The 19,966-nt window shown below is 35.4% G+C and overlaps 3 protein-coding genes across 5 annotated transcripts in view; 1 reads left to right on the top strand and 2 right to left on the bottom strand.

The window, feature by feature from the left end:
- Positions 1–164: 164 nt before the first annotated feature.
- Eys (eyes shut) lies at positions 165–8,380 on the top strand. The gene is made up of 15 exons (XM_083044349.1): positions 165–2,547; positions 2,937–3,085; positions 3,171–3,281; positions 3,366–3,473; positions 3,585–3,698; positions 3,947–4,766; positions 4,944–5,346; positions 5,488–5,798; positions 5,958–6,171; positions 6,298–6,449; positions 6,689–6,825; positions 6,946–7,191; positions 7,411–7,608; positions 7,849–8,077; positions 8,242–8,380. The coding sequence occupies exons 1-15, from the start codon at positions 2,459–2,461 to the stop codon at positions 8,291–8,293; spliced, it is 3,333 nt and encodes a 1,110-aa protein (XP_082900475.1). The 5' UTR covers positions 165–2,458; the 3' UTR covers positions 8,294–8,380.
- Positions 8,381–8,475: 95 nt separating this feature from the next.
- On the bottom strand, positions 8,476–10,211 carry L(2)k14505 (ATP synthase mitochondrial F1 complex assembly factor 2 homolog l(2)k14505). The gene is made up of 6 exons (XM_083044354.1): positions 10,053–10,211; positions 9,698–9,891; positions 9,202–9,312; positions 8,931–9,111; positions 8,738–8,853; positions 8,476–8,622 (listed from the first exon to the last, which is right to left on the bottom strand). Exons 1-6 carry the CDS (start codon positions 10,150–10,152, stop codon positions 8,476–8,478), a joined length of 849 nt encoding a protein of 282 aa, XP_082900480.1. The 5' UTR covers positions 10,153–10,211.
- A 672-nt stretch (positions 10,212–10,883) lies between these two features.
- Positions 10,884–19,966, bottom strand: part of LOC145939764 (rho GTPase-activating protein 20) — a 224,973-nt gene continuing 215,890 nt past the window's right edge. For all 3 annotated transcript variants that reach the window (XM_083044346.1, XM_083044347.1, XM_083044348.1), the window contains 7 exons: positions 19,612–19,794; positions 16,113–16,268; positions 15,689–15,906; positions 15,437–15,563; positions 14,364–15,028; positions 13,968–14,269; positions 10,884–13,715 (listed from right to left, as the gene is read on the bottom strand). In XM_083044346.1, coding sequence (XP_082900472.1) covers positions 12,481–13,715; positions 13,968–14,269; positions 14,364–15,028; positions 15,437–15,563; positions 15,689–15,906; positions 16,113–16,268; positions 19,612–19,794 — 2,886 coding nt within the window. In that variant the 3' untranslated portion in view covers positions 10,884–12,480. The remainder of the gene's footprint in view (positions 13,716–13,967; positions 14,270–14,363; positions 15,029–15,436; positions 15,564–15,688; positions 15,907–16,112; positions 16,269–19,611; positions 19,795–19,966) is intronic.

Here is a 19,966-nt window from a genome sequence, read left to right on the forward strand (position 1 = left end):
TACAAATGCACTTTTGTATAATTTTCCCTTTCGATAGACTGCCTCTCCATGCTTTAATCATCCCCTTTTATACCGAACATTTAAAACGCGTTTTATATAGGCACCGAGCCAGTTTCGTAATAACTTCGGAGATTTTGTTTTTGTCTCTCTGCAAAATTTTCTCCACGGCACAAATAACAAATCTTACATTATTTGAAGCAGAGGTTCTCTACTCAAACTGTAATTTTCGATGAAATCTATTTATAATCGGTATATAGAGTGATTCGTGCTAGATTTTTTATAATCGTGTGAGATTTACAAGTTTAACAAACTCTTGGAAAGACTAAGGAAAAAACTATGAATTTGATGGCAAAGTTGTTGGAGAGGGATGTTATTATTATAACATGCAGATATTTATATACGTCGTTTGTCAGACGTGACATATTATAAGCCGCGATGCCAGAAGAGAGTTTCGGCTTTCGTAACAAATGCGGAGCTTGTAAAATGAAGGAATTAATTAGCATCGAAATTATATCGCGAAATCGAAAGACCGCAAAATACGCTCGTGATTAAAGACACGCGAATGACACTGCTCTACTTTCGCGTTTCTTGTTATAAATCTTAGCTTAAAATAGAATTATGACTTGGCAGCACATCGTCACCGAAAAGTAGCTAACTGACCTACCTGTTTACTGTTTGCACATTTTGCGAAACGTCAACAGATCGTAAATAAAATATATAACATTGATAACTCAAAGAAAACACAGGCGGTTTCTCTGATGAATCATATGAAATAAATTGCGTATTTTTAATTATGTTATTAATTAAATACTTATGTCAGTTAAACTCTTCTTCGTTAAACAAATCATTATATTCAGCTAGAATAAAAATGTTCCGCTCGTGTATCGATTTAAAGCTTGCTATAAGAGCGTAATATTGGTCTATAACTTTCTTTACTCGCCTGACTAAAAGTGCTCGCCATAATTTATTCTGTTCATTATAATTCATGAGGAAATACATTCCGCAAGCATTTGCAATAATAAAAAAAAACAAAATTGCTGCCGAAAAAATAGTAATATCAATTAAGGAAATTTATTGGTATTTAAACTCTTCAATTTACAAGCTGCGTTCTACGATCCTGCAAGCTAAGTAAGAGATCTGAGAAATACATCATGTATTTCAGCATCGACTTTTATTTAATAGTAAAATTAGAAGTTTTTTTTCTTATTAATATCGACAACTCTGTTTCACGCAAGCGTATCCGGCACGTATAACGACTATTTGTATGGTCGCGTGTTGCTAAGACTACGGTCGAATTGTCGTCGTCGACGGGATATCGTGAGCGGCATCGTCAAGAACAACGTGCCTACAACATATACACGATCTATGCCAAGCTAAAGCGATATATGAGGCATATCGTACTGTGTACAAATCGTCGAAAGTGCCGTGTTCCACGACGCGTCCTCCCTTTTTTTTTTCTTGCCCACCGTGAACACAGAAATGGGAAGGTAATGAAAAAAGAGCGATTCCCCAAAGAGCGATTCCTTCCGTTCGACGAGTCCTTTTCGTTGTTTTTTTAAAATCCTTTCAGGAATTACCGTACGGTATTCTCATCATATCGATCAATTGTGCAATTGACTCTCTTTAGCGTTTTACACCTGATATAATGCCGAAAAATTCGCGAGAAAGGTCACGTTTGGCTCAGTGATGACGTGACTCGCGCGAAGCTATATATTATTGCTCTAATTTAATTAAGTCTATTTTATATCGTTGAAAATTACACTAATCTTCAAAATCTAATTCTTTTGTTCAAACGTATATATTTTATATATTTATATTTTTATACATATATATTTTTTATTTTGAACACATATATAACACATATTTAAAAATTTTTTAATATATTTACATTTGATTTATTCTATCTATTAAGATTACAATTTTTTTTAAATAGTAATTTTTAATTTTTGTGATTTTTGTATTATTCTTCTCATTAATTACATACCCTATCTCGCGTACAGATTTTCTTCTGACTAATGAATTTAATGAAAATGTAAATAATATTGTTGATTATAAATATGATTGATACCTGAAATGTCATGAAATCATATGTTGAGTCTGCAAGATTATTTTATTATTCAATATGAGACGTGAATAGATTGCTATATCCTATATCCTATATTATTAGTTAAATCGTGTGGCGGCTTTATGTAAATTTTCCAATCGTGTGCACGTTATACGATATGTATAGCGATACATATACATAAAATACACACACGTATATAAACATATACATATGCGCACGTGCATACATATCACACCTACACATCACAAACTAATCGACATATGTATATATCATGCTGTAATCATGCTGTAAAGGTATGTAAGGCTACTTTATAGATTGGCTTATAAGTGGAGTTATTGCCTGCCATCCGCGAGGACCACCACGTGTCAAAGTATTCTTATTCTGATAGTATTGATGATGACTACGATAACAGTGTTTGCACTAGAATCGAATTGTAGCGAGGATCCTTGCATGTATGGGATCTGTTTGGACAATGAGAACAGGTACATACACACTTGCGCTTGCTAAGCACGCATCTTGATAATTTCATAAGAGTTTATAATTTAGTTTGATATCAAATACAGATACAGTCACACGGATATAAGTAAAGATAAATATAATATAATATATGTATAATTTGTTTGTAATATTTTAGATATATCTTACATGAAAAATATAATAGACAATAAGTTATTATAGAATATAATTAAAATTCAATTTTCTCAACTTAAATATTTTTTATTAAGATTTTAAAGAGAAATATATATCTGAAATGAAAGCGTATAAAGATTTAACTGTTATTATAATATCACTAATTAATTTAAAAAATGCAAATGAATGAAATATAGTGTCTTAATTATTTCTGTTTTGTAAATTTTTATGGACGATGCAGCACCTATTCTTGTTATTGCATCGACGGTTATACGGGGATTAATTGCGAGATTAATTGGGACGAATGCTGGTCGGATCCTTGTCTCAATGGTGGCACGTGCTACGACGGCGTTGCTGCATATAATTGCACTTGCGTCGATGGTTTTGTAGGTAATACGTCTTCCTTCACTTATTCGCCTATAAAATATAAGAAAGTTAATAAGAATATAAATGATATGTTTTAAATAACAATTAGGTGTGAATTGCGAGCAAAGATATAGCGAATGTTCGAATCATCCGTGCCTAAACAATGGCACCTGCATCGATTACGATGGCATCACTTGTCAGTGTCCGGAGGGATATTCAGGTTCGACATATTATGACAAATTTATCTGATATTTATCAGATCAATGTGGAAATTTTTCTATATTGTTATTTTGTTATCTTCTAGGAGATTATTGCGAGATAGACGTTTCTGTTTGCAACGAAACAATATGCAAAAATTCTGGCGAATGCGTCGAAGGACCCGGAATGTCATTCTATTGCCGTTGTCGCGAAGGTATCTTGTGTAAAATTATTATACATATATAAAGAATATTTTGGTTTTTTAAACATATTTTATCTTGATGGTATCTTCTTCTTTCTATGCGCGACTTTATGATCTGAAAAGGATGGACCGGTACTTTTTGCGACGTGGACATCGATGAGTGTTTGAAGTCACCATGCAGAAACGGTGGTCTCTGTATCAACGTTCCAGCTTCCTATACTTGCGCTTGTTTATTTGGTGAGCGGTTCACAGATCGCAGATATTCTATTCAGAAAAAGAAAAAAATTAATGAAGTCAAAGTTTCATTCATAAAATTAAAATCTTATCAAGATCTTACTATTTTGTTAATAATTAAAAAAAAGCACATATTCTTTATCTCTATATATTTTTATTTTCTAGTTCGAATTAATAATTAATAATAAATTATATTTTCGCGTAAGTTACACTGATTATTATTATACATTATATATCTATTTTTATAACAGGTTTCACCGGCAAGGATTGCGACAGGGCAATTGTACCATGTGATGAAAATCCTTGCCAAAACGGAGCAGTTTGTCTGCTGGAGGATGATCATCCAGTTTGTTACTGCGTGCCTGATTATCACGGCGCACTATGCGAATTAAAGTACGACGATTGCGAGTCAAAATTTGCACAGTGCGACAACGGTGGTACTTGCATCGATGGTATCAACAGCTTCACTTGTTCCTGTCTACCGAATTACAGTGGTCCTATGTGCGAGTATAGTTTTCCTTCGACAACTATTGCTATGGAAGTAGAGGATACGTCCGAGCAGGGAACAAGTTCGATTAAAACTACAACTGCCATTGTTTCACCTAGAGGATCAACTTCAATAGCGGATACGTCTGTGTCTTCATCATCAACGTCCGAGTTTGCAACGTATTCAACGTCTTCGAGAACAACTAGTTCGCTTTACACGAAGAGCTATACGATTATGGAGAAGACGACCATGACCTCGGAATACGAGGACGGAGCTTCTCCTAGTGTTAGCAGCGAGAGTGATATCTTTCTTACTGAAATTCCATCAACGGGTTTCACGACGACTAGTAAAGACACGACTCGAGATGATGTCGTGACATCGGAGGTCGCAACAATGTCATCCGCTGCTACCGAAGATTTCTCCCACGTAACTGAAGCAGAAGGTGTTGAAGCTTATTCTCCAACCGGAAGATCGATTCATGACGGTAAAGTTACCAAGGGTGTTGATCAGACAACATATTCGCCGGCTTCCGAAACAGTGGATGAAGACCTAACGCGTGTAACGGAGTACATGACGACTTTTAGGTAAATGGAGAAATAGTGTAATACTTGTTTAGATATTTGTTAGATTGATAACTTTTATTTATTATAATAAATTAATATGTATCTTGTTTTAATCTCTCATAAGAATATTTGATCTCTTTTTAATATAACTCTTTTTATAATAATTTTATAATAACGCTAGACTCCATCTCCATTTAGTCATCGACCAACAATGATAGATACGGATGAAGGTCGGATCGACGAAAAGACTACAGTAACGAGCGCTGTCATGGATCACGGTACCGATGCAACACTCCCCGTCAATACGACATTCCGATACACGACGGAATCGTTACAGAACAGAAGCTACGATGTCGGAACTACGGTCATGGAATCACCTGGAACTGTTTTACCTTTAACTACCTCGTCGACATTGCCATCAGTATTATCTTCGACTATGAGATTCGAGACTCCTACAGTATCTTCCCCGTTAACGTCCACCAGCGTATCTTCATTAAGTCACACTACTAGCATCGAAACCAGCACCACAGAAATTGGTGCTTGTCGTGGGAATCAATGTTCCACAAGTACTACCACGTTAACTTCGCGTAATGTTACCGAGGTAAGCAGTTGTAGCAATCATTAATAAACTTAATAATCATTAAAAACTTAATTATAGATTTTGAAAAAAATTTTTTTTTTATAAAAAGATGAAACTTCCGAATTACGATTTTAACACATCTATATTATAATTATTATTCAGTATGCTGACGGCTGCAAGACAGATTCGACCATTACGCAAGCGGCCTTTAATGGCAAATCTTTCGTCAGACAGCGCGTGGAAGTAATTATCTCTGATAATAAGAGTGCAACGCTCCGAATTTTTGTTAAACTTAAAACAGTATTTAAGAATGGAATAATATTGCACGTTTATTTCGACAACGAGAGATATTCTTTAGTGTACTTGGAACTTGGATCATTAAAGTTTCAATTTTCTTGCGGTCTGGAAACTATGTTACTCGGTGAAATCGATGCCATTATCGATAATGGATTCGAAGTGGGCATTGATATGAGGTAAGCTACTCGCAAATTATAGATAATGATTCTATTAATTTTAAATATAAATTATATTGAATCATTAAAAAATGTATTAGTTTATAAATATCGATTTTTTTACATCTAAAGTTTTTATATAGAAATTATATATAAAAATGAATTTTTTTTATCTTCTAGCTTTCAATATGTTGCCAATGATGAAATGGAGAAATGTTTTGCCAAATTGCTAGTCAACGGCACTATGGCCGTAACCGGCGAACAAATACTGCCACAACGAGGAAAATTGGTTCCAAAATATGCTAATTTATACATAGGAGGCATTCCATTAACGTTCTCGCATTATTTCCCTCACGTAGCTATGGGATTTATTGGTTGCATGGATTCCCTGAAAGTAAAATATTTTATTCAGAGTTAAATTCAATAAATTAAATTTGTGTTTTGTCGCAGAAACTTTGTTACTTTTTATACTGGATTGATTACACAGAGTTATCTATAAATAATAAAATTTATATTGCAGGTGAATGGTATTTCGCGACATTTTATTCACGACTCTACAGAAACGTTCCAGATTGAAGAATGCACGTCGTTCTTGTGCTTGTCAAATCCTTGTCAAAATTTCGGAGCGTGTGAAGAAAACGAGGGTCGAATTCGCTGTAAATGTATAGCTGGGTAAGTATTCATTATCTAATAATTAAAGAAATCAACAATTTTTTTGTTTCTCTAATATATACTATAATATTCAATATCTTTATGTATGTCTAATAAAAAGAAATGAGACATAAGAAAAAGAATAAAACAAAATTCTGATTCTTAATTTTTAACTTCCGAATCTTAGCTTTGATCTATACATGAATATTCGCAATAAGTTTTTAAAAGTACAATGATAAGCACCAAATTATTATTTACAGATACACCGGGCCTTTGTGCGAACATTCGGCGTGCAACGACAATCCTTGTTCGATGGGTGCGACGTGTGTAAGTTCGCCAGGAACTGGTTTCATTTGCGTTTGTCCGCTCGGCAGCCACGGGCTTTTTTGCGAAGAAGGTAAATTATACGAATAATAAACTAACGAAATGCTTATAATAAATATTCTATAGAACGGCGATGCAATAAAAAAAAAGATTGCAGTATCAAGTTATATAGGATACATTTGTTCTCTTCCAGATGCTATCCTAGTGCGGCCAGCCTTCTCGGTCCTCGTTCCTGGTTTCGCGTCGTACATCGCCTACGGCGTATCGACTTCGATAAAAGACACAATGGAGCTGAAGCTGCGACTCATCCCGCGCACATTCGATCAAATCTCCCTGATAGCCTACCTAGGACAGAGAGGATCGCGCCGCGATGTTTCGGATCACCTCTCAATAACATTCGTGCGCGGCTATATTATGCTCACGTGGGATTTGGGCTCCGGTGAGTCATGAATTCGTAAATTCCTATCTCCCACATATTCGAAGCTATCCATATTTTAAATATATGTACCTACATATAATAAATTTCATAAGTATAGATTGATTATAAAATATTTTTTTCTTAGAAAAATATACTGAAGAAATCAGTTACAATAAAATATTAGAGGTTCTGATATAGTTATCGCTTGAATTACATACTTGCGTTCTAATCTTTCAATAGGAGTACGAAGAATCTTCACCAGCGATTCGTTGAGCTCGCTAACCGTGGCAGGATCGGCTGGCAAAAGTAAAATGTATACTCTCAGGATTGGAAGGAGAGGCAAGGAAGCATGGCTTGCAGTAGAAGGTCTCAGCAACGTGACCGGTCAGGTGGTAGGATCGATGACACAACTTGACGTATCACCCGTTCTCTATATTGGTACGTTGTTGCGGAAAAGAGCAACTTGACATTTGGCATCGTGTCAGCAGAATTTCATCTTTCTCATCGTATATTTTATGTTACACATTATTATTAAATTTTCATCATTTATATCTGATATTGAAACGTTAAACGTAATCTTGACATCTAAGACAAGTAAAAGTCAAAATGAAGATGACATTTAGTGTTTTAAATGTGGCTAAATAGATAAAAATAAACAGAAAAGATACTTCTTCGTAGGTGGGTACAAGTCGAAAAACTTCGAGACGTTGCCGCATGATCTACCTCTCCACACCGGCTTTTCCGGATGTATATTCGATGTAGAATTGCGCACAGATACTTCAATTCTTCCGTTGACCGGCTCCAGTCCTGCCACCGGCCGCGGCGTGGGCGAATGCAATCGCAACGAATGCATTCGCCATTCGTGCAAGAACGGTGCGGTATGCTTGCATCATGGAGCATCGTATAGGTAATATACAAGAAATCAGTAATTCTATCTTTACGCGAAAAAAAAAGGAAGATTTAAAACATTCTATATAAAAACCATGTTATATGTTATGTAATATTTTATATATGTAATATTATATAACATATGTTATATAATATTTTATATATGTAATTGTTGATTTTCAGTTGTATTTGTACAAAAGAGTGGGTCGGACCTGATTGTTCTATTCCTATGTGATTCATCGTCATAGAAGTAATCCTTTGTGGATGCGTATAAAAGATTCCTCTCAGCTCTTATTATTTAGCACCAAGGAAGTAATCAATTGGTATCGATGTTACAATGTTATATTGCAGCAAACACGTTGTTCTTACAAATTTTATATCTATTGACGTAGCGATTCTTTAATAATCGAAATAGAATTAGCTTACATTAGGGGTGTCGTTTTTGAGTCGCGAAGTGGCGGAATGAGAGTTTAAGTATACAAATAACATTGCCGCCGATAGACGCGCTTGTAAATCATGTTTGCTGTACTCGTGATACCATTCCACATTACCCCAGTGAGAGATCTGTGCAAATATATAAGGATAACATATAACAAAAACATGCAATCATGATAAATAATAGAAGCGATTTCTATTGACATTTTTATCATAAATAAAATCAAAGTGTTCTTATCTATACCTGATATTCTTCTTCTAGTTGTGAAAGATTTACAGCTTCTGAGACGTTAATTATTCTTGCAACTGTCGCAAGGGTCAGGATAACTGACTTCAATCCGTCCACTGCATACACAAGACCTATATGCATAAATAATAATTAATATATAGATAAAAAAAGATACTCTCAGATTTCTTCATAAAATTACATCACATACCATAAATACTATTAAAATTATAGGACAATAAATGCTTCGTTAAAGCAGCTTTGGTTTCCACAGATACAGTAGGTGCTTCTATACTCTGAGTTCTTACAATATCCACATCGTAATGCTCACAAAACCAACGAAATATAGGCTCCCACTTTTCAACTTGTAACTGATATAATTCATCCACCTCCTAAAAAAAAATCACAAGTCATTATAATGGAAATGTCACATTGTGACATGGGAAAAAAGCATAAGATTTATACAACATACACTTTCTTACATTTGAATAAAATAAAATTGTATCTATTTCTAAACAGTTCACTATATGATTGACCAGATCTATCTTGGTATAATTATGTGGGTTGTCCAATACAGTATTGCACAAGGATGTCTGAAAATACATTAACATATGTAACATATTTAGAGTATGAATAAAATGTGAATAGATTGAATTAGCAGTGCATAAAGCGTTTGTGACTTGACAAACAAAGTTTTATATCATATATATATATATATATACACATATTAAATGCAGTTATGTAAATAACACAATGTTTTCATTTAGATTTAAAATTTTTTCAACATATATATTCTTTAAATCAATTGCACTTTTATTATTTTTTGGAATATTTTCTTTTCCACAAAATGTGTTCACAAAATCTTTTATCACGTTTACATTAGATGCTAAATACGAAATAACAATGCAAGCCAAAATGATTGAACAATAAATTAAACAGTTAAATTAATTTCTTACGCATATCGTACTGATTTCGTACCAAATGCATACTTCCTCTGTCGATGGTCTCCTTCTGTGCATCCCATTCAGCAGCCACTGCTAAAGCCAGGGGTTTACTGCTTACTTCGAATATCCTACCCTGGGGTGTTTTCAGCTTCCTTTGATCCAACGTAATCTCAAACTTGTCGCCACTTGAAAGTATATTTGTTCTTCTATAAAATCGTTTCGCCGTAGCTACAAGTATCAAATTATTTTACACACCCATGTAGTATGATTGATACTCAATCAATTTTATCATGTTTATTAAATTACATTTGTATGACAGCATAAAAACATAAAAAATCTAACCTATACAATAAGGTATTCTAAGTAAAATATCATAATATGATGATTACCCATATTTCTTACTACCGAGGAAGCTGGCACGAATTTATTGCATCTAAAGTAATATATTGTATTAATTAGTTTGTTCAATATTTGCGGCATATTGTTCATTATTACTATGAAGCATTCAAATACAGAAGTAGATCAAAACATTACATATATCGACGAAAAATCTCGTACGGTCGGTAAAAAAGGAATCTAGAAGCAGTAAATATTGAGTTTTTTAAAACCTCTTCGCACAATATGGTCTCCTAATGTATACTTCTTTGCCACATATGTTTTGCTATTAACTCAGGCGAGAGATGACGCGGAGAACATACTCTACGAAGAAGTGTGCATTAGGAGAGTATATATGGCGAAGAGGTTTTAATTCAGGCCTATTTTCTTGCTTCAGACCATATACATATATGTATAGTGAACCGTAGACTAGTGTATAGATACACATATATAGCGATGATAAATCTTGAAACGCGTTTTTCGCATATTATATTCATTTAATTAAGTAAGAATTAAAGTGATATAAATCCAAATTAACAATTAATTAAGGTTTCGTAGCGATCTTTAAGAACAATAGTTATTTCTTTAATTAGTCACAAATATATTTTGTCCGATACTCTTCGATGATTTAAATCTAGTACATAAAAATGTGATATATATTAACATATCATTACTCATTTCTTCCAGTAATTACTGTATCGATTCTCAGATATTTAATAAAGTAGAGAACATTTTTTGACACTAAATTTTTTTTATAAAATTGATTAAATATAATCCTCTTGAAAAAAATTACTTCTGAATAATGAAAGGAAAGGGGTTGTGTATTGAAAAAATTCGTAAGTGTATAAAATACGAAATATATATATATATTTGCTTTTTTTTATAGCATAACATATATAATTTAGATAAGTATACATACCTCACATGGATGTTATACATTATATCATAAGTTTAACGATATAAAAGAAAGATGACAGTTTTACAATTTAATATATACAAAAAACAAGAAGGCTGATCATGTAATAACACTTCAAAGTTTCTTGTAGTATTCTATATCCGCTAAGAACATAATCGCACTATACACGCACGCAGTGGCTTATATTTGCAAATCATATTATGATTGTCAAAAACGAAATATTGTTATTGTCGTTATTATTATTATTATTATTGCTTATGGAGAAGAGTCGTTTTTGCTCGAAATAAGCGAAATAATAGATTTTGTGAACACATGTGTGGAAAAGAACGTCTCAAAAGCTGATAATTCCATTAAAATAAGATTTTGTTAAAATACAGCTACGAACACATTACTTATAGAGCCGGTTTAAAAAAAAAAGAGAAAGAGAAATAGAGATAGAGCGCCGAAAAAGACGACTCTCGTAAATTTAAAGTTAGCTTCAAATTGATACCAGTTACACGAGTAAAACATTTAACAAATCTCTTTATAAATTTATTTTCTCGAGTTCTCACACGAAATTTATATCATTGTAACTGGTCCTCTAACATTTTATATAAACTTAAAATATATAACACGTCACATCGATAATATCGATAGAAAGTACATTTCGATTTGGAGAATACATCTGTTAAAATCCATTTACAAGAATAAAAGATTCTCCGCTAGTTAAGACGTTATAAAACATTATTACAGAAAATATTACATTTCTCGACTGTTGTATCTATTAATGTACTATTAATAGGCAACATCAGATTGTATTTCCACAAAACTTCCTCGATGCGTTTGCAGACAATCTTTTTACTGATATTTTTACAAGGATTATTTACGTAAGAAAAAAGAATTACTCATAATATCGTCTTGGCGCTAACATTGTCCGTTAATCTATTGCTTAGTTAGCTACCTAAATACGCAAATATTAAGTCTATTAATAGTATAAACTAACGCTCGTGGAAGCACCCTGAATCACTGAATAATAGGCCCGGATCCTCGATTTGACGCATTTAGCCTTGAATATGATCATTTAAACTAAAATAATTTTTTTGTCTGTTTATACAAAAAAATGATGTTAAAATAGAAATGAAATGAAAATCGAATAAAGATATTTGGTGCTGAAAGTGCGACGAGAATAGGGCCAAAATCTATTGTCGGCGGTCACAAGTAGACAGCGAATTCCACTTTACTGTCTCACGTATAGAATTTATTTCATTCGTCTCGTTATTTCTAAGTTTGATCGAAGGAGGACGAAGTTAAGTACTCGTCGCTCTTATAGAAAAATCGCGATGACGCGCTGTCAAACGCCACGGTTTCTTCATTGTTCTCGGTACTACGCATGTATGTGTTTCGGTTTTGGACTAGGTTCAGTCGTCGTAGAGCGAGTCCACGACTTAGACATTATACATGTTGAGTGATAAATGATAATGGAAAGGGGAGAGGGGGGGATCTTCGATGACGATCGCGAGGTAACACAGATCTGTCGTTTTCTGTACTCAAACGTAACTCTCATCGTCAACGACGGATCTACCGAATCCTAGATGCCTCGTGGTGATCGGGGCGCGAGGTTGCGGCGGCGGTCGATAGGGAGGTGGCGGCGGCAGAGACCTGGATCTACCGGCCGCTTTGTGCCTGTCCTCGAGGTTCATGTGCACCGGCGGCAAATGCCTGAGCCTCGGCGGCAAAGGCGGCGGTGTATCCGGCCACGACGTCCTTTCCTCCTGTTCGTCTTCACTGAGGTTGTCGATCATCACACCCTTGTACGAGTCGTTCGTTTCCGCGGTTACGTAAACCTCGCTCGATCGACTTCTGTCCTCGCAATAATTAATTTTGCCGTCCGACTCGCCGTTCGATTCTTTATTGTTGTGGTATTTCAGCGCTTTCATGTACATCGCCTTCACCCTCACGTAGTCGTCGTACAGTTCGCAATCACGGACTTGTCGACGACGTTCTTTCTCCATCATCGGTGATTCCAAACTTACGTACTGGACCTCGGAGGACTTGACTTTCTTAAACTCGCTGAAGCGCTCTTTCTTCTTGATTAATTCGTAGCGATCGTTGTCCGACCGGAGCGTATCGTTGCCATTTGTCAGATCCTGCTCCGAGTCGTGAATCGATATTAGTTCGGCGTTTCGAATATCCTGCTGCGAGCTCTTACTGTCATAATCTTCCGACAATATATCGTAGGTTACGTTCAACTGCCTCCGATAAGTCTTGCAATTTTCTACGTTCTCCTTTATCGCATCCTGTCTGAGGTATTCCCCGTCGTACATATCTTTATCACCGAATCTCTCTTTTCGGTGCTCATGCTCGTCCAGCTTGTTCGTTCTAGGTGTTCTTTTAAGTTGTGCCCGTAGCCAGTCCTGCCGCTGAAAATTGGACGATTGGGGTGGATTGGAGTAACACGCGTTAGCCTTTTCCTCTCGAAAGTTATGTTCCGCGCTATTCGTGACGTTATGGTTGCTGGACGCGTAGCCGTTGAGTCTCTCTTCCCATCCACATCTGTACACCGGAACGTAGGATTTACCATTGGACTTCTCCTCCTTCACAAGAGGTTTATCGTAATTATTGGATGATGGAGCGTTCGGAGCAGAGTCTTCAGAGCCTACAGGCGACTCCGGAATAAACAACTGGCAGTCTGATAAGGTTAAGCCTGAGTCTCTTGATAGGGACATGGGGTCCCTACGCGGTGCCTCCGTCAGATCTAGACTATCCAAGGATATTCCACCTGCTACACCATAAAAAAAATTTGTTAATAATACGAAGATATTTATTAGAATCCATTTTAATTAAATATATAAAAGTATAAATTTATATATATATATATAAAAGTATTAAATATATAAATATATAAAAAAATATATATAATTTAATATATAATTCGATTAATTCAATATAAAGTATTTGTAATATTCCAGCACATTTTAATGTTCTCTAATAATATAATATTCTGACGTTGTAATAATGATGTTATAATACTTACAATGAAGGCTATCGGTGCTTTCCTCGGCTCCGCTATCGCTACGTGTGTCTTCTCCGAGTAGTTGCGTGACGCCGGCACCGAATAAATCCTCGCAATGACGAATCAGCATTTCGGTGATTGTCGGAATCGCTCTGCTCTGATTCACTGACGGATTCGATGACCAAAGTAAACTCGGACCACAACAGACGCCAAGATTGCTGGCGCACATGAGATTACGTTTCGATCGTCTCGCCACATGATGTAGCACGCAGATTAAATGCGAGAGCAACGTATAGTTCGCCTTCGGGAGCCTGTCTAGAATGCTGCAAATTTTTTTATAGTTAGTTTTACTTTTCTATTTTTCAAAAAAATCGATATATTTAAATAAATTTTATTATAATAGCTTTATTATAATACCTTTTAATAGTTTGAACGGGACTCGGCGTGTCCAAACTGTCCATCCAGAGAGGAAACAGATGAGATGTCAAGAGAGGATCTGGTAGAGATCTTAAAAACTCCTTCAACAAAGCAGCTACAGCTATGATCGGCGCGTCTTCCAGACAGTTGAGATCTCCCGTGGATTCGATTTGATCTCGCAATTCTCGGACAATTCGAACGTTCGCGGACTTGCGGAATATTCCTTGCGTGAACGGGCCCTTCGCGAACAGCTGCTGCAGCATCACCAGAACGGGCTTGGGCAAGCCGTTTTCATCCAGCCGTGACAAATTTACGCCAAAGAGACTGGGATTCAACGACAGCGAGCGCCGTAACAGACCGGTTATTTTTGACCGGTTGTTCTTCTTCGCGGGCGTCTTCATCACGGGTCTGAGAATAAAATGACACAGATCGACGCCGCTGTTGTTGATGTGTTCCAGATCGAAACCCTCGTCCGCCGACAGCATGTGTCGTAGACGCGACATCTTCACGGCGAATGGTCGCTCATGTCCTATCAACGGATACGGCGTCTCATCCGGGAACGTTCGGGCCCACAACTGGAAGGGTCCTTGAAGATCCCACAACGGCACCGCCATGTTCACGCAAGTCTGCGCCGTCATCTCGGAGCCGACCATGATCGTCTTACACTGTAAAATGCAAAATAGTACGTACGTATGTATTCTTTTCTCGCCGACAGAGAGAAAGGTTATAAAGAGATGAATAATATGGCATATTATGGCCCGTAAAGCTTGTTTACCGCACGATAGACATGGTTTATCTAACGGAAATTCATTTGCGACCCTAGCGGCTTATATCTATACAATGTCAATGAATTATGAACGGTGACTGAAGCGATGCCGGTACCTACAATGCGTGGCCTGATAGTGGATAGTCGGCGACGGTGACTCAAACTCGACTCTGATGTCCGCGATAATAAAAGACAAAACTCTCTCGGAGAAAAATAGAGGTCGAACACAATTCATTCCCGCGGATTCGAGCTATGAAGCAAAGAACGGACCGCGCGAAGGCGAGTCTGAAAAGGCAGGCGTACTTACATATTCGCTGTTCGTGTCGTTGTCGTGATATACAATTTGAATATTTGTATGCGGCGGCTCCTTCATACTCTCCTCCCGCACGAGATCATTTAGACGTCCCCACCAAAGATCTCGCGCCGCAGCGGTCCTATAAATATAAATACAATCGTGATAAAACGATTGTCTGTATGTTCCAATTACTCGATGTCTTAATCTGTCACATTTGAATTATTGCGCACAGTTTTAGAAAGTAAAATGCAAGTGTTTGCTCACATAAAAGTAGCCACGACGTTTGTGGTAGGCCAGCCGAGAACGAAGCTAGTTTCCGCGGATTTGCTGGTTTCCGCCACGTCCTCTATGTGACCCGATGTGAGCCAGAGCTCGCTCATCCTCACGGTCTGCTTCAACTTGAAGTTTCCACCACTGCGTGCTTTCGCGATCAGTAGGAGATCGGTGAAGAGGAAGAGATGCCTCTCCTGCGACTGCATGCTCTAAAATTTAAAATAAATTTTAAGATTTATATCTTTTGACATTGAGAAAAATCTCTTTCTCGATATAAAAAGGACATTGTTTAAATTTGTTGAAGATTTTAATAAAAGAATTTTATTATTTTATTTTAATAATTTTTTGAAAAATTCACGAAAATCGATATCTTTTAATATATAAGTAATGAGAAGAGAAAATCTTTTTCACATACCGTGGTAAATTGGACCGGTGTTTCCAAGAGAAAAGTTCTAGTCGGCGATTTTGAAGTTGGAGAACCGTCCGGAGAATCCATAGATTTCTGAGAAAGTCCTCTCGTTAATCTAGCTGGAGTACCACTATTCCTCTTACGTAACATATTCTTCATTTTCTGAAAACAAAATAACAGAATTAGAAAAAATTTTCCATGATTAATAACATGATTAGCTACTTTCGGAAAAAATTGCAAAACTGCAAAATAATGTATTGATATTTAAATACATATTTTATCGTGAGAAAAAGAGATATATAATATAAAGGAAAATATAAAGGAAAATAGAAGACAGTCAAGAATGACTCGACTGGAGAATTTCGCTTAGACTAATTTTGCTGTCACATTTAATCGCGTCATGTATGTACATATGCCACACGTGCAGGGGATTAACAGTACGCCTAAAAAATGTCACTACCAAATTTGGTAGGCAAGCGGTGATTCTCTCTTTCTTTCTCGAATATGTGTTAAAGACGAGAGGACGAGTGCTCTTACGGTGGATAGAGCAAGCTGATTAACATATGCCGGCTTATTAAATTTTCTAACGTGTGTCTCAACATCCTCTATTCTTCGTTCAACTCTTTTCGATTACGAAATCATTTCTGGTGATCCCGCCGGCGATCACCCACCTTCTCTCATTGTATTGCGTTATTAAACGCGTCAAACCTGGACCAGACACACCGTGTCCTAACACATCCAATCCGTCAGATGGATTATCCGCTATTATTTATGGCATTTGGAAAGTGCATCGTCCAAGAGTTTTAAAAGTTTCGAGAGCGATACCAATATTTTAAACGAGAATAAAAATGCCTAGATACGATTGCGTGAATATAAAAATGCGTAAATACAATAAATAATTTTATACGGTAAATAATATTATTTTTACTGTACTAGAACAACACAAGCGCGCGTCATTCCATGATTTTATATAAAAAAGAATGATATTTTTATATAAAGTTTGTTTAAACTTGATTAATATTTTTTGACAGAAATCAGCTGATAACTGTCAAAAAATATTAATCGAGTTTAAAGTACCATAATATATTATTATTTAAAAATTTAATTAGCAAATTGTCGCTTTAATCAGCTGATTCTTTTAATAATAAAAGAATGCGCCGCATAGGGTCCGCGGCTACAAAGTATCGATATTTAATATTTAAAGACGAGCCAAAAATTCATCTCTTGTATATTTCGACAGTACATTGTTTGCAGAATATTTTGGTACCATGCAAACACCAGCATTCAAATTCTTTCATTTAATATACATAATATTAAGATGCGCCGCATAGTGTGTGCAGCGACCCAGTGTCGATATTTAATATTTAAAGGCTAGCCAAAAATTCATCGCTTGTATATTTCGATGGATTCTTGGCTCGTCTTAAAATATTATATGTCGACACTATGGCCCATATACTGGATCTTCTTTTATCGATAAAAGAAGAAGAAGATCTAGAATATATGGGCCTATGTTGCTTCGAACCCTATGCGACGCATTATTATATTATGTATATTAAATAAAAGAATTTGTACGCTCGAATCTGTGTTTGGTATAAAAGTATTCTGCATACAATATACTATTAAAAAAAAACAAGCGATTAATTTTTCGCTCTGTTTAAAATATTAAAAATCGATACTTTATAGCCGCGGACCCATTAAAACTCAAACTTATATTATTTGTATTAAACGAAATAATTTGTACGCTCGAATCTGTTTGGTATAAAAGTAATTTGCATATAATGTACTATTAAAAAGAACGTGCGATAAAATATTCTGCAAACAATTTACTGTCGAAATATACAAGAGGAATTTTTGGCTCGTCTTAAAATATTAAATATCGATACTTTGTAGCCGCGAACCCTATGCGGCGCATTCTTATATTATGTATATATATAATAAAAAAATCAGCTGATTAAAGCGTCAAATTGCTAATTAAATTTTTAAATAACATGTTTATTATTTTTTTTTAGAAATATCGTTCTTTTTAATATAAAACTGAAGAATGATGCGTAGCGCGCGCTTGTGTTGTTCTAGTATGTTTTAAATAATGTTACAATTCTTTAAACTCGATTAATATTTTTGACAGTTATCAGCTGACTTCTGCCAAAAAATATTAATCGCAGATAAAGCATTGTAACATATTATTTCCATATGTTACTATTTTACATTTTATAACATATTATTATTTTAAAATTTAATTATCAAATTAACGCTTTGTTAGTATTTTTTGATAAAAATCAGCTGATAAAGCGTTAATTTGCTAATTAATTTTTTAAATAATATGTTTTAAATAATATGTTATATTTCTTTAAACTTGATTAAAATTTTGGACAGTTATCAAAAAACATCTCTCTAATCCTACGATATCAACATATACAAGTAAAAAAATATTTCACGTATTCAGATAAGTAGAAAAAAAAAATTCATTTATTGATCAAAGTAAATCATCAGTTATTAATCAAATAATAAAATATTTTTTTTTTTCCCCCTATAAGAATCTTTTTATTTTTTTACAGTAAGTACTAACTTTTGTTGTGTCCCGTTATTATACGAAAAGAGCACGATGCGCTTTCTACATAATAATATAAATATCATCCTATTGTCGATCCAACCGGGGCTTCCAGCCTCTCTCGCGGTGACACAGTTTCTACGCTGCTTCTATTTTTTCGCATATGCATCAGAAAGCGAGCACTCTATTGAACGATCCGGGTGTCAATTTCACCGTTCGTAGCAGCCGGTTGAGTGAGAATAGCAGGGAGAAATTATCGGTATACTTGTGTATCCGGATGATATATACGCTAACAAACGTGGGAAGGAAGTGCGTACATACGCATTCTAACTGCCACGTTAGCGACACGCGAGACGATGCACTTTCCACGGACGCAGAAAAACTAGATGCATCTAAACGACCGTGAGAAAGGTTGAATCGCGACGTTATTGTGCCTAATACCGTTTGTTAGCAGTCCCTGTGTTGTTCATACATTTTCTACGAAGGAGAGTGGAATGTCTTGTAAATTATAGACCTCGTAGAGAGATGATAATTTTTATCATTATCGCGATTTGTGAAGAAACTTTGAATCGTCTTTTTTCGATAAATATTAAAAATTAGAATTTATGACATTTATATATTTGCGAATAAATTTTATATAGATATAAATAATATAAAATTTTCACGGAATATATGTCTCATTCAGACGATTGCTTTTGTTACATGAACTTGTAATTAAATAATTTTTTCTTCTTCTTCACAATTAAATAACATGTGGCTTAAATTCGAAAATTATTAAAACTGGATCTTGGCGACTCCTTTCAATTGATAAAAATAAAAATTTTATCACACAAACTTATTTGTGAATTTTGTATAGAAATATGCAATAATGATTGTTGCGTGATTAATGCGATCAAAATTAGGACAGATAACGAAAAAAATAAAAATTTTAGATTAATAAAAAAAATTATTTCATACCATAGTGACGACATCTCGCTCGTGCAACCGCAAATTATCGCCGGGGAACAGTTCCTGGATACGATGAAGATCACCTTCTAATTGACCACGGTGTAAAACTGTGCCACTGTCGATGCATTCGTTATCTATCAAACTCCTCGCTTCCTGTCCCAAGTACCTCTCGTAGTCGGCAAGCCTCTGCACCTGCGCAAATAAAATATGCATTTAGTAAAATTCATGATATTATAGACGAAAACGTGAACAAGAAAAAGTCGATGCGTTACATATCGATCTCTCTTGGGAAATCTGTTTACAGTGTAATGAAATACAAGGGGAAGAATCGGCCGTCTTTCCGCGATTACATCGTCGGCTTTTG

Source organism: Prenolepis imparis, unplaced genomic scaffold, assembly GCF_030444845.1.
Source record: "Prenolepis imparis isolate NDT839.2.m4 unplaced genomic scaffold, iyPreImpa1.0 SCAF_8, whole genome shotgun sequence".
In the NCBI taxonomy this organism is placed as follows: Eukaryota; Metazoa; Arthropoda; class Insecta; order Hymenoptera; family Formicidae; genus Prenolepis; species Prenolepis imparis.